We start from the raw sequence: 15,241 nt of genomic DNA, 5'->3' as shown, positions 1-15,241 counted from the left end.
AATAACATAGAAACTATAACACGTTAATAACTTAAAAACTATAATTAACCCAAAATATTTTGCAGCACAAACAAATGAGACATGTTTGGGGAGACTTTGACATAGTTGGGGACTGTTTATGAATAATAACACGTTAATTACATGTTAATAACATAGAAACTATAACACGTTAATAACTTAAAAACTATAATTAACCCAAAATATTTTGCAGCGCAAACAAATGAGACATGTTTGGGGAGACTTTGACATAGTTGGGGACTGTTTATGAATAATAACACATTAATTACATGTTAATAACATAAAAACTATAACACGTTAATAACTTCAAAACTATAATTAACCCAAAATATTTTGCAGCGCAAACAAATGAGACACGTTTGGGGAGACTTTGACATAGTTGGGGACTGTTAAGGAATAATAACACGTTAATTACATGTTAATAACATAGAAACTATAACAAAATAGTAACCTAAAAAATATAGTAGAACAAAATATTTTGCAGCACAAACAAATGAGACATGTTTAGGGAGACTTTGACATATTTGGGGACTGTTTATGAATAATAACATGTTAATTACATGTTAATAACATAGAAAAAACCATTAATTGTTAACTTAACAACTATAATAGTTAGACCAAAATATTTTGCAGCACAAACAAATGAGACACGTTTGGGGAGACTTTGACATAGTTGGGGACTGTTAAGGAATAATAACACGTTAATTACATGTTAATAACATAGAAACTATAACACGTTAATAACTTAAAAACTATAATTAACCCAAAATATTTTGCAGCGCAAACAAATGAGACATGTTTGGGGAGACTTTGACATAGTTGGGGACTGTTTATGAATAATAACACGTTAATTACATGTTAATAACATAGAAACTATAACAAAATAGTAACGTAAAAAATATAGTAGACCAAAATATTTTGCAGCACAAACAAATGAGACACGTTTGGGGAGACTTTGACATAGTCGGTGACTGTTTATGAATAATAACACATTAATTACATGTTAATAACATAGAAACTATAACACGTTAATAACTTAAAAACTATAATTAACCCAAAATATTTTGCAGCACAAAAAAATGAGACATGTTTGGGGAGACTTTGACATAGTTGGGGACTGTTTATGAGTAATAACATGTTAATTACATGTTAATAACATAGAAAAAACCATGAATTGTTAACTTAACAACTATAATAGTTAGACCAAAATATTTTGCAGCACAAACAAATGAGACACGTTTGGGGAGACTTTGACATAGTTGGGGACTGTTTATGAATAATAACACGTTAATTACATGTTAATAACATAAAAACCATAAAGCATTAATAACTTAAAAACTATAATAGTTACACCCCCAAAAAATTGCAATAACATAGAAACTATAAAAAGTTAGTAACGTAAAAAAAATAGTAGACCAAAATATTTTGCAGCACAAACAAATGAGACACGTTTGGGGAGACTTTGACATAGTTGGGGACTGTTTATGAATAATAACACGTTAATTACATGTTAATAACATAGAAACTATAACAAAATAGTAACGTAAAAAATATAGTAGACCAACATTTTTTGCAGCACAAACAAATGAGACACGTTTGGGGAGACTTTGACATAGTTGGGGACTGTTTATGAATAATAACACGTTAATTACATGTTAATAACATAGAAACTATAACAAAATAGTAACGTAAAAAATATAGTAGACCAAAATATTTTGCAGCACAAACAAATGAGACACGTTTGGGGAGACTTTGACATAGTTGGGGACTGTTTATGAATAATAACACGTTAATTACATGTTAATAACATAGAAACTATAACAAAATAGTAACGTAAAAAATATAGTATACCAAAATATTTTGCAGCACAAACAAATGAGACATGTTTGGGGAGACTTTGACATAGTTGGGGACTGTTTATGAATAATAACACGTTAATTACATGTTAATAACATAGAAACTATAACAAAATAGTAACGTAAAAAATATAGTAGACCAAAATATTTTGCAGCACAAACAAATGAGACACGTTTGGGGAGACTTTGACATAGTTGGGGACTGTTTATGAATAATAACATGTTAATTACATGTTAATAACATAAAAACCGTAAAGCATTAATAACTTAAAAACTATAATAGTTACACCCCCAAAAAATTGCAATAACATAGAAACTAAAAAAAGTTAGTAACGTAGAAAAAATAGTAGACCAAAATATTTTGCAGCACAAACAAATGAGACACGTTTGGGGAGACTTTGACATAGTTGGGGACTGTTTATGAATAATAACACGTTCATTACATGTTAATAACATAGAATCTATAACACGTTAATAACTTAAAAACTATAATTAACCCAAAATATTTTGCAGCACAAACAAATGAGACATGTTTGGGGAGACTTTGACATAGTTGGGGACTGTTTATGAATAATAACACGTTAATTACCTGTTAATAACATAAGAACGTCAATAACTTAATAACTAGACCCCCCCAAAAATTGCAATAAGATAGAAACTATAAAACGTTAGTAACATAAAAAATATAATACACCAAAATATTTTGCAGTACGAGCAGAAGACTTTCTCATTGTTGGGGACTGTTTATGAATAATAACATGTTAATTACATGTTAATAACATAACTATAAAACGTTAATAACAAACTGAAATAGACCAAAATATGTTGCAGCACAAACAAATGAAACATGTTTGGGGGAGACTTTGACATAGTTGGGGACTGTTTATGAATAATAACACGTTAATTACCTGTTAATAACATAAGAACGTCAATAACTTAATAACTAGACCCCCCCAAAAATTGCAATAAGATAGAAACTATAAAACGTTAGTAACATAAAAAATATAATACACCAAAATATTTTGAAGTACGAGCAGATGAGACACGTTTGGGAAGACTTTCTCATTGTTGGGGACTGTTTATGAATAATAACATGTTAATTACATGTTAATAACATTTAAAAAAAAAACATGAAACGTTAACATAAAAACTATATTAGACCAAAATATTTTGCAGCACCAACAAATGAGACACGTTTGGGGAGACTTTGACATAGTTGGGGACTGTTTATGAATAATTACACGTTAATTACCTGTTAATAACATAACAACGTCAATAAGTTAAAAACTATAATAGTTAGACCCCCCAAAAATTGCAAAAACATAGACACTATAAAACATTAGTAACGTAAAAAATATGATGGACAAAATTATTTTGCAGCACAAACAAATGAGACATGTTTGGGGAAACTTTGACATAGTTGGGGACTGTTTATGAATAATAACATGTTAATTACATGTTAATAACATAACTATAAAACGTTAATAACAAACTGAAATAGACCAAAATATGTTGCAGCACAAACAAATGAAACATGTTTGGGGGAGACTTTGACATAGTTGGGGACTGTTTATGAATAATAACATGTTAATTACATGTTAATAACATAGAAACTATAACACGTTAATAACTTAAAAACTATAATTAACCCAAAATATTTTGCAGCACAAACAAATGAGACATGTTTGGGGAGACTTTGACATAGTTGGGGACTGTTAAGGAATAATAACACGTTAATTACATGTTAATAACATAGAAACTATAACAAAATAGTAACGTAAAAAATATAGTAGACCAAAATATTTTGCAGCACAAACAAATGAGACACGTTTGGGGAGACTTTGACATAGTTGGGGATTGTTTATGAATAATAACATGTTAATTACATGTTAATAACATAGAAACTATAACACGTTAATAACTTAAAAACTATAATTAACCCAAAATATTTTGCAGCACAAACAAATGAGACATGTTTGGGGAGACTTTGACATAGTTGGGGACTGTTAAGGAATAATAACACGTTAATTACATGTTAATAACATAGAAACTATAAAAAGTTAGTAACGTAAAAAAAATAGTAGACCAAAATATTTTGCAGCACAAACAAATGAGACACGTTTGGGGAGACTTTGACATAGTTGGGGACTGTTTATGAATAATAACATGTTAATTACATGTTAATAACATAGAAAAAAACATGAATTGTTAACTTAACAACTATAATAGTTAGACCAAAATATTTTGCAGCACAAACAAATGAGACACGTTTGGGGAGACTTTGACATAGTTGGGGACTGTTAAGGAATAATAACACGTTAATTACATGTTAATAACATAGAAACTATAACAAAATAGTAACGTAAAAAATTTAGTAGACCAAAATATTTTGCAGCACAAACAAATGAGACACGTTTGGGGAGACTTTGACATAGTTGGGGACTGTTTATGAATAATAACATGTTAATTACATGTTAATAACATAGAAACTATAACACGTTAATAACTTAAAAACTATAATTAACCCAAAATATTTTGCAGCACAAACAAATGAGACATGTTTGGGGAGACTTTGACATAGTTGGGGACTGTTTATGAATAATAACACGTTAATTACATGTTAATAACATAGAAACTATAACACGTTAATAACTTAAAAACTATAATTAACCCAAAATATTTTGCAGCGCAAACAAATGAGACATGTTTGGGGAGACTTTGACATAGTTGGGGACTGTTAAGGAATAATAACACGTTAATTACATGTTAATAACATAGAAACTATAACAAAATAGTAACGTAAAAAATATAGTAGACCAAAATATTTTGCAGCACAAACAAATGAGACACGTTTGGGGAGACTTTGACATAGTTGGGGACTGTTTATGAATAATAACACGTTAATTACATGTTAATAACATAGAAACTATAACACGTTAATAACTTAAAAACTATAATTAACCCAAAATATTTTGCAGCGCAAACAAATGAGACACGTTTGGGGAGACTTTGACATAGTTGGGGACTGTTAAGGAATAATAACACGTTAATTACATGTTAATAACATAGAAACTATAACAAAATAGTAACGTAAAAAATATAGTAGACCAAAATATTTTGCAGCACAAACAAATGAGACACGTTTGGGGAGACTTTGACATAGTTGGGGACTGTTTATGAATAATAACATGTTAATTACATGTTAATAACATAGAAACTATAACACGTTAATAACTTAAAAACTATAATTAACCCAAAATATTTTGCAGCACAAACAAATGAGACATGTTTGGGGAGACTTTGACATAGTTGGGGACTGTTTATGAATAATAACACGTTAATTACATGTTAATAACATAGAAACTATAACACGTTAATAACTTAAAAACTATAATTAACCCAAAATATTTTGCAGCGCAAACAAATGAGACATGTTTGGGGAGACTTTGACATAGTTGGGGACTGTTTATGAATAATAACACATTAATTACATGTTAATAACATAGAAACTATAACACGTTAATAACTTCAAAACTATAATTAACCCAAAATATTTTGCAGCGCAAACAAATGAGACACGTTTGGGGAGACTTTGACATAGTTGGGGACTGTTAAGGAATAATAACACGTTAATTACATGTTAATAACATAGAAACTATAACAAAATAGTAACCTAAAAAATATAGTAGAACAAAATATTTTGCAGCACAAACAAATGAGACATGTTTAGGGAGACTTTGACATATTTGGGGACTGTTTATGAATAATAACATGTTAATTACATGTTAATAACATAGAAAAAACCATTAATTGTTAACTTAACAACTATAATAGTTAGACCAAAATATTTTGCAGCACAAACAAATGAGACACGTTTGGGGAGACTTTGACATAGTTGGGGACTGTTAAGGAATAATAACACGTTAATTACATGTTAATAACATAGAAACTATAACACGTTAATAACTTAAAAACTATAATTAACCCAAAATATTTTGCAGCGCAAACAAATGAGACACGTTTGGGGAGACTTTGACATAGTTGGGGACTGTTTATGAATAATAACACGTTAATTACATGTTAATAACATAGAAACTATAACAAAATAGTAACGTAAAAAATATAGTAGACCAAAATATTTTGCAGCACAAACAAATGAGACACGTTTGGGGAGACTTTGACATAGTCGGTGACTGTTTATGAATAATAACACATTAATTACATGTTAATAACATAGAAACTATAACACGTTAATAACTTAAAAACTATAATTAACCCAAAATATTTTGCAGCACAAACAAATGAGACATGTTTGGGGAGACTTTGACATAGTTGGGGACTGTTTATGAGTAATAACATGTTAATTACATGTTAATAACATAGAAAAAACCATGAATTGTTAACTTAACAACTATAATAGTTAGACCAAAATATTTTGCAGCACAAACAAATGAGACACGTTTGGGGAGACTTTGACATAGTTGGGGACTGTTTATGAATAATAACACGTCAATTACATGTTAATAACATAGAAACTATAACAAAATAGTAACGTAAAAAATATAGTAGACCAAAATATTTTGCAGCGCAAACAAATGAGACACGTTTGGGGAGACTTTGACATAGTTGGGGACTGTTTATGAATAATAACATGTTAATTACATGTTAATAACATAGAAACTATAACACGTTAATAACTTAAAAACTATAATTAACCCAAAATATTTTGCAGCACAAACAAATGAGACATGTTTGGGGAGACTTTGACATAGTTGGGGACTGTTTATGAATAATAACACGTCAATTACATGTTAATAACATAGAAACTATAACAAAATAGTAACGTAAAAAATATAGTAGACCAAAATATTTTGCAGCGCAAACAAATGAGACATGTTTGGGGAGACTTTGACATAGTTGGGGACTGTTAAGGAATAATAACACGTTAATTACATGTTAATAACATAGAAACTATAACAAAATAGTAACGTAAAAAATATAGTAGACCAAAATATTTTGCAGCACAAACAAATGAGACACGTTTGGGGAGACTTTGACATAGTTGGGGACTGTTTATGAATAATAGCATGTTAATTACATGTTAATAACATAGAAAAAACCATGAATTGTTAACTTAACAACTATAATAGTTAGACCAAAATATTTTGCAGCACAAACAAATGAGACACGTTTGGGGAGACTTTGACATAGTTGGGGACTGTTTATGAATAATAACATGTTAATTACATGTTAATAACAACAACTATAAAACGTTAATAACTTAAAAACTGTAATAGACCAAAAATATTTTGCAGCACAAATAAATGAGACATGTTTGGGGAGACTTTGACATAGTTGAGGACTGTTTATGAATAATAACACATTAATTACATGTTAATAACATAGAAACTATAAAGCATTAATAACTTAAAAACTATAATAGTTACACCCCCAAAAAATTGCAATAACATAGAAACTATAAAAAGTTAGTAACGTAAAAAAAATAGTAGACCAAAATATGTTGCAGCACAAACAAATGAGACACGTTTGGGGAGACTTTGACATAGTTGGGGACTGTTTATGAATAATAACACGTTATTACAGGTTAATAACATAGAAACTATAACACGTTAATAACTTAAAAACTATAATAGACCAAAATATTTTCAGCACAAACTAATGAGACATGTTTGGGGAGACTTTGACATAGTTGGGGACTGTTTATGAATAATAACATGTTAATTACATGTTAATAACAACAACTATAAAACGTTAATAACTTAAAAACTGTAATAGACCAAAAATATTTTGCAGCACAAACAAATGAGACATGTTTGGGGAGACTTTGACATAGTTGGGGACTGTTTATGAATAATAACACGTTAATTACATGTTAATAACATAAAAACCATAAAGCATTAATAACTTAAAAACTATAATAGTTACACCCCCAAAAAATTGCAATAACATAGAAACTATAAAAAGTTAGTAACGTAAAAAAATAGTAGACCAAAATATTTTGCAGCACAAACAAATGAGACACGTTTGGGGAGACTTTGACATAGTTGGGGACTGTTTATGAATAATAACATGTTAATTACATGTTAATAACATAGAAACTATAACAAAATAGTAACGTAAAAAATATAGTAGACCAAAATATTTTGCAGCACAAACAAATGAGACATGTTTAGGGAGACTTTGACATAGTTGGGGACTGTTTATGAATAATAACATGTTAATTACATGTTAATAACGTAGAAAAAAACATGAATTGTTAACTTAACAACTATAATAGTTAGACCAAAATATTTTGCAGCACAAACAAATGAGACACGTTTGGGGAGACTTTGACATAGTTGGGGACTGTTTATGAATAATAACACGTTATTACAGGTTAATAACATAGAAACTATAACACGTTAATAACTTAAAAACTATAATAAACCCAAAATATTTTGCAGCACAAACAAATGAGACATGTTTGGGGAGATTTTGACATAGTTGGGGACTGTTAAGGAATAATAACACGTTAATTACATGTTAATAACATAGAAACTATGAAACGTTAATAACGTAAAAACTACAATAGTTCGACCAAAATATTTTGCAGCACAAACAAATCAGACACGTTTGGGGAGACTTTGACATAAATGGGGACCGTTTATGAATAATAACACATTAATTACATGTTAATAACATAGAAACTATAAAACGTTAGTAACGTAAAAAATATAATAGTTAGACCAAAATATTTTGCAGCACAAACAAATGAGACACGTTTGGGGAGATTTCGACATAGTTGGGCACTGTTTATGAATAATAACACGTTAATTACATGTTAATAACATTAAAAAAAATAGAAAAGTTAACTTAAAAACTATAATAGCTAGACCAAAAAAATATTGCAATACATTAGAAACTATAAAACGTTAGTAACGTAAAAAATATAGTTAGACCAAAATATTTTGCAGCACAAACAAATGAGACACGTTTGGGGAGACTTTGGCATAGTTGGGGACTGTTTATGAATAATAACACGTCAATTACATGTTAATAACATAGAAACTATAAAACGTTAGTAACGTAAAAAATATAATAGTTAGACCAAAATATTTTGCAGCACAAACAAATGAGACACGTTTGGGGAGACTTTGACATAGTTGGGGACCGTTTATGGATAATAACACGTCAATTACATGTTAATAACATAAAAAAACACGAAACTGTAATGGTTAGACCAAATTATTTTTCAGCACAAACAATTGAGACTATTTTGGTTTAATTTGGGCTCAATTTGAAGAGAGTGGGGGCTCGCTAACCTTTTAATTGACCTATAAAATCAACTTTAATTAAGTTTAATAAACGTTAATAACTTAAAAACTGTAATAGTTAGGGCAAAAACAAATGAGACATGTTTGGGGGAGACTTTGACATATATGAATAATAACACATTAATTACATGTTAATAACATAGGGGGAAAAAAAACTGAAACGTTAATAGGTTAAAAACTATAATAGTTAGACCAAAAATGTTTGCAGCACAAATAAATGAGACTATTTAGATTTTTTTTTTTTTTAAAGTATCCAGTAACAAACGTGTCCGCATCATACAACTTACTGTGCCATTTAATGACTTAAAAAAAAGCAAAAAAAAACTGCCATTCCACTCCAACTAAAAGACGGCATAAAACCATTTCACATTGTTGATAATAAATAGGTTAATGTTGTCAATACCTACCATTGTTCTCCGTTTCATTTCATTTAGTTATGGGAGACCGGGCTTCCTGCTCCGCCACTCCCGGTCTGTGGAACGCTCTCCCTGACCACCTGAGGGCACCACAGACTGTGGATGCTTTTAAAAAAGGCTTAAAAACCCTTCTTTTTTAAAAAGCCTTTTTTTTTTTTTTTTTTTAGATATATGCATACTAGTTTTAGCTATTTGGCTGTTCTAGTTTTTATTGAATTTAATTTTTTATTATCTTTTTATTTTTATTTTTTTAATACACTGTAGCACTTTGAGTTTGTTTACTCAATGTAAAGTGCTTTTTACAAATAAAATCTATTATTATTATTATTATTAGTCTTTTCACTACAAAATAATACAAATATGCACGGTGATTGATTGATTGATTGATTGATTGAAACTTTTATTAGTAGATTGCACAGTACAGTACATATTCCGTACAATTGACCACTAAATGGTAACACCCCAATAAGTTTTTCAACTTGTTTAAGTTGGGGTCCACGTTAATCAACTCATGGTAAATCTGTGCTGATATCGTATCGAATCGATGGATATCGGCCAATACTCAATATGGGACGGCCCTAAACAGGATTGAACCAACATGATGTGTTTGATTTCAGGTTTTTGAAATAACAAATGAGTTGTTTTCATTGAGGTTCATGAAAGACAACGATATCATCTGTCACAACTGTGGCCGATACTTGGTTCTCGTCAGTCCTAATTATAAGCAATTAAAAACACCTGTGGTATTTTAGGCTTCATCATGAAGTTGCCGGTCTTTGGTGCGCCGCCTGACACCATCTGCTACGAGGACAGCGTCTACTGGGAAGTAAGTGTTTCTCTTTGGAATCAAGCTCCATGTTGGAGTTGTCCCAACTTCAATCATAAACCATAAACCTGACTAGGGTTGTACGGTATAGTACCGCCATACTAATGAACCATATTCTGTGCTATACCGCCTCCAAAAAGTACCGGTGGATCGACACCTAACATCCACTGTAAAGATACCAAGTACAGGCGCGTATCTAGTCGATACTACTATGATTACGTCAATATTTTTAGGCATCACAACATCTTCTTTCGTTTTAAAAAAAATGCATATTATGTTTGTAAACTCAGGAAATATGTCCCTGGACACATGAGGACTTTGAATATGACCAATGTATGATCCTGTAACTACTCGGTATCGGATCGATACCCAAATTTGTGGTATCATCCAGAACTAATGTAAAGTATCAAACAACAGAAGAATAAGTGATTATTACATTTTAACAGAAGTGTAGATAGAACATGTTCAAAGAGAAAGTAAACAGATATTAACAGTAAATGAACACTGTGGGGGGGGCGTGGCCTGCGGACCTGCAGCGAAGCGGGGTGTGCCAGGACCGGTTTCGAGATTAGCGACAGGTGCGTACATGGCACACCTGGGCTGGCTTATATTAATTGGTGGTCTGAAGAACCCGGAAGAGCAAGTCTTTCACAAACACGTAGATTAATAATACATTTTCTACCGCTTGTCCTTAATAATGTTGACAAAATAATAGGTGTATAAATGACACAATATGTTACTGCATATGTCAGCAGACTAAATTAGGAGCCTTTGTTTGTTTACTTACTACTAAAAGACAAGTTGTCTTGTATGTTCACTATTTTATTTAAGGACAAACTTGCAATAATAACAATATGTTTAATGTACACTAATATTTTTTGTTAAAATAAAGCCAATAATTAAATTTGTTGTGGTCCCCTTTATTTTGAAAAGTACCGAAAAGAACCGAAACATATTTTGGTACCGATATCGGTACAAAAAAGACTATTGGTATCAGGACATTAGTAGACTATACCACCTGTTTTTGGAGAAAGTGAGCAGATATTAACAGTAAATGAACAAGTAGATTAATAACTCATTTTCTACCGCTTGTCCTTAATAATGTTGACAAAATAATAGGTGTATAAATGACACAATATGTTACTGCATATGTCAGCAGACTAAATTAGGAGCCTTTGTTTGTTTACTTACTACTAAAAGACAAGTTGTCTTGTATGTTCACTATTTTATTTAAGGACAAACTTGCAATAATATACATATGTTTAATGTACACTAATATTTTTTGTTAAAATAAAGCCAATAATTAAATTTGTTGTGGTCCCCTTTATTTTGAAAAGTACCGAAAAGTATCGAAATATATTTTGGTACCGATATCGGTACAAAAAAGACTATTGGTATCAGGACATTAGTAGGCTATACCACTTGTTTTTGGAGAAAGTAAGCAGATATTAACAGTAAATGAACAAGTAAGTTAATAATCCATTTTCTACCGCTTGTCCTTAATAATGTTGACAAAATAATAGGTGTATAAATGACACAATATGTTACTGCATATGTCAGCAGACTAAATTAGGAGTCTTTGTTTGTTTACTTACTACTAAAAGACAAGTTGTCTTGTATGTTCACTATTTTATTTAAGGAAAAACTTGCAGTAAGAAACATAAGTTTAATAAACCCTAAGATTTTTTTGTTAAAATAAAGCCAATAATGCCATTTTTTTTTGTGGTCCCCTTTATTTAGAAAAGTACCAAAAAGTATCAAAATACATTTTGGTAACAATATCGTTACTATCAGGACAACAGTAGACTATACCACTTGTTTTTGGAGAAAGTACGCATATATTATATAATAAAGCCAATAATGCCATTTTTTTGTGGTGCCCTTTATTTACAAAAGTACCGAAAACTACTGAAAAGTATGGATATATATTTTGGTACCGATATCGGGCCAAAAAAAAATATAGGTATCGGGACAGCAGTAGACTATACCAGTTTTTTTCAACCACTGTGCCGTGGGAGATTATGTCATTTCATCTATTTGGGTTAAAAATATTTTTTGCAAAGCAGTAATTATAATCTGCAAATGATGTGTTGTTGTTGAGTGTCGATGCTGTCTAGAGCTCGGCAGAGTAACCGTGTAATACTCTTCCATATCAGTAGGTGGCAGCAGGTAGCTAATTGCTTTGTAGATGTCGGAAGCAGCGGAAGGCAGGGTGCAGGTAAAAAGGTATCTAACGCTTAAACCAAAAATACACAAAAGGTGAGTGCCCTTAAGAAAAGGCATTGAAGCTTAGGGAAGGCTACGCAGAACGAAACTAAAACTGAACTGGCTGCAAAGTAAACAAAAACAGAATGCTGGACGACAGCAAAGACTTACTGTGGAGCAAAGACGGCGTCCACAAAGTACATCCCGAACACGACATGACAATCAACAGTGTCCCCGCAAAGAAGGATAAAAACAACTGAAATATTCTTGATTGCTAAAACAAAGTAGAAATATCGCTCAAAGGAAGACATAAAACTGCGACAGGAAAATACCAAAAAAAAGAGAAAAAGCCACCAAAATAGGAGCGCAAGACAAGAACTAAAACACTACACACAGGAAAACAGCAAAAAACTCCAAATAAGTCAGGGTGTGATGTGACAGGTGGTGACAGTACACCTACTTTGAGACAAGAGCTATAGTGATGCATGCTTGGTTGTGGTTTAAAGTCATATCCAACAATTGCGACAACGACTTTTTATTGTCGACTGAGTTGCGTTTTTTAATGATGTCTGCTGGTGGTGTGCCGCCACATTTTTTCAAGCAAAAAAGGCTCAAAAAAGGCTAAAAAAAAGGTTAAAAAACACTGCACTATACCACTTCATTTAGGTTCTACACGTTAGTATGAGTAAGCATGCGTTGAGTAATTATGGCCACCAGAGGGCAGTGCGGCATTAAAAATGAAAGGTGCGCAGTACCACTAAATGGCCAGCAGATGACGCACACCTCCACAGCGTGACGGCAACACGCATGTGGACTTTTAAAGATGATAGTTTAAAAAAAAAAAACAACAACAACAACAGTCAGGATGCCATCACCAATTACCCACAATGCACCACATTTCTTGTTGTATTCACTACTGTTTGTCCTCAAGGTGCCCGGGGACGAGGAGGGTCACGACGACCAGCTGACCACGGTGGTCTCTGCTGAGTGCGAGAAACTCAACGGTTAGACGGACACGCGCGCATGCGCACGCACCTGGATACGTCTTGGCGTAGGTTGCGCAGGTACATCTGCATGTCCCGCCCCCCCCCCCCAAAAAGGACACTAGTACAGGTTTTTACCACTAGAGGGCGACGTGCTGCCGGCTTGCCGAGCGGTCGTGACTGTTTGATGACGTCAGCTGGCTGCCAGCCTCACACCAAAGACTCTTCTAGAAGTTAAAGTTACACACTAACATCTCTAAAAAACCTTTTAAAGGTCCTACTGTTTTATTTTGTATTATCACTTACTGTAGGTCAGGGGTTTTCTCTTTTTATCAGTCCTATTAAAATGTATGACTTCTCATTTAATCAGCCCTAATTGTTTCATATTTTGTATACTTTTTTTTTTTTAGGCTCAACAATGTGTTGCTTTTTTCCAAAAATAAACGGTCTAAGCGTGTGACAGCTGAATCATATTTAATAGCGCGCATTGAGAATGAGTACGTATGCAAATATATTGGGTGTCCAAACTTTTTGACTATATATATATATATATATATATATATATATATATATATATATATATATATATATATATATATATATATATATATATATATATATATCCATCCATCCATCCATTTTCTACCGCTTATTCAACAGACATTATATATATATATTTTATTACAATTATTGTTTTTGCATCAAGACCATATATAGCATCAACTTATATGACCCTATGCAAACAACCTTCCCTAGTCATTATACAAAAAAAATCAAACCAATATATATATATATATATATATATATATATATATATATATATATATATATATATATATATATATATATATATATATATATATATATATATATATATATATATATATATGTATATATATATGTATATATGTATATATATATGTATATATATATATATATATATACACACACACACACACATATGTATATATATGTATACATATATATATGTATATATATATATATATGTATGTATGTATGTATGTATGTATGTATGTATGTATGTATATATATATATATGTATATATATATGTATATATATATGTATGTATGTATGTATGTATATATGTGTATATATATATATATATATATATATATATATAATGTATACATATATATATGTATATATATATAATATATATATATATATGTACACACATATATATATATATATATATATATATATATATATATATACACATATATATATATATATATATATATATATAGTCATTATGCAAAAAAAATCAAACCAACACAAAGTGTCAACAGACATATATATATATTTTATTAAAAAATGTTTTTGTTGCATCAAGACCATATATAGCATCATCTTATATGACCCTATGCAAACAACCTTCCCTAGTTATTATACAAAAAATCAAACCAATGTATATATATATATATATATATATGTATACATATATATATATATATATATATATATATATATATATATATATATATATATATATATATATATATATATATATATATATATATATATATATATATATATATATATATATACATATATATATATATATATATGTATATATGTATA

At 30.5% G+C, this 15,241-nt stretch overlaps 1 protein-coding gene across 1 annotated transcript in view; it reads left to right on the top strand.

Moving 5' to 3' along the window:
* rhbg (Rh family B glycoprotein) overlaps positions 1 to 14,095 on the top strand; it is a 50,702-nt gene extending 36,607 nt beyond the window's left edge. The window contains exons 9-10 of the mRNA XM_062062622.1: positions 10,377 to 10,450; positions 13,587 to 14,095. Coding sequence (XP_061918606.1) covers positions 10,377 to 10,450; positions 13,587 to 13,664 — 152 coding nt within the window. The 3' untranslated portion in view covers positions 13,665 to 14,095. The remainder of the gene's footprint in view (positions 1 to 10,376; positions 10,451 to 13,586) is intronic.
* Positions 14,096 to 15,241: the final 1,146 nt, after the last annotated feature.

Source organism: Entelurus aequoreus, linkage group LG11 (genome assembly GCF_033978785.1).
Source record: "Entelurus aequoreus isolate RoL-2023_Sb linkage group LG11, RoL_Eaeq_v1.1, whole genome shotgun sequence".
In the NCBI taxonomy this organism is placed as follows: Eukaryota; Metazoa; Chordata; class Actinopteri; order Syngnathiformes; family Syngnathidae; genus Entelurus; species Entelurus aequoreus.
The sequence above is the reverse complement of the archived record's forward strand: the minus strand, read 5'-3'. Positions and strand labels throughout refer to the sequence as shown.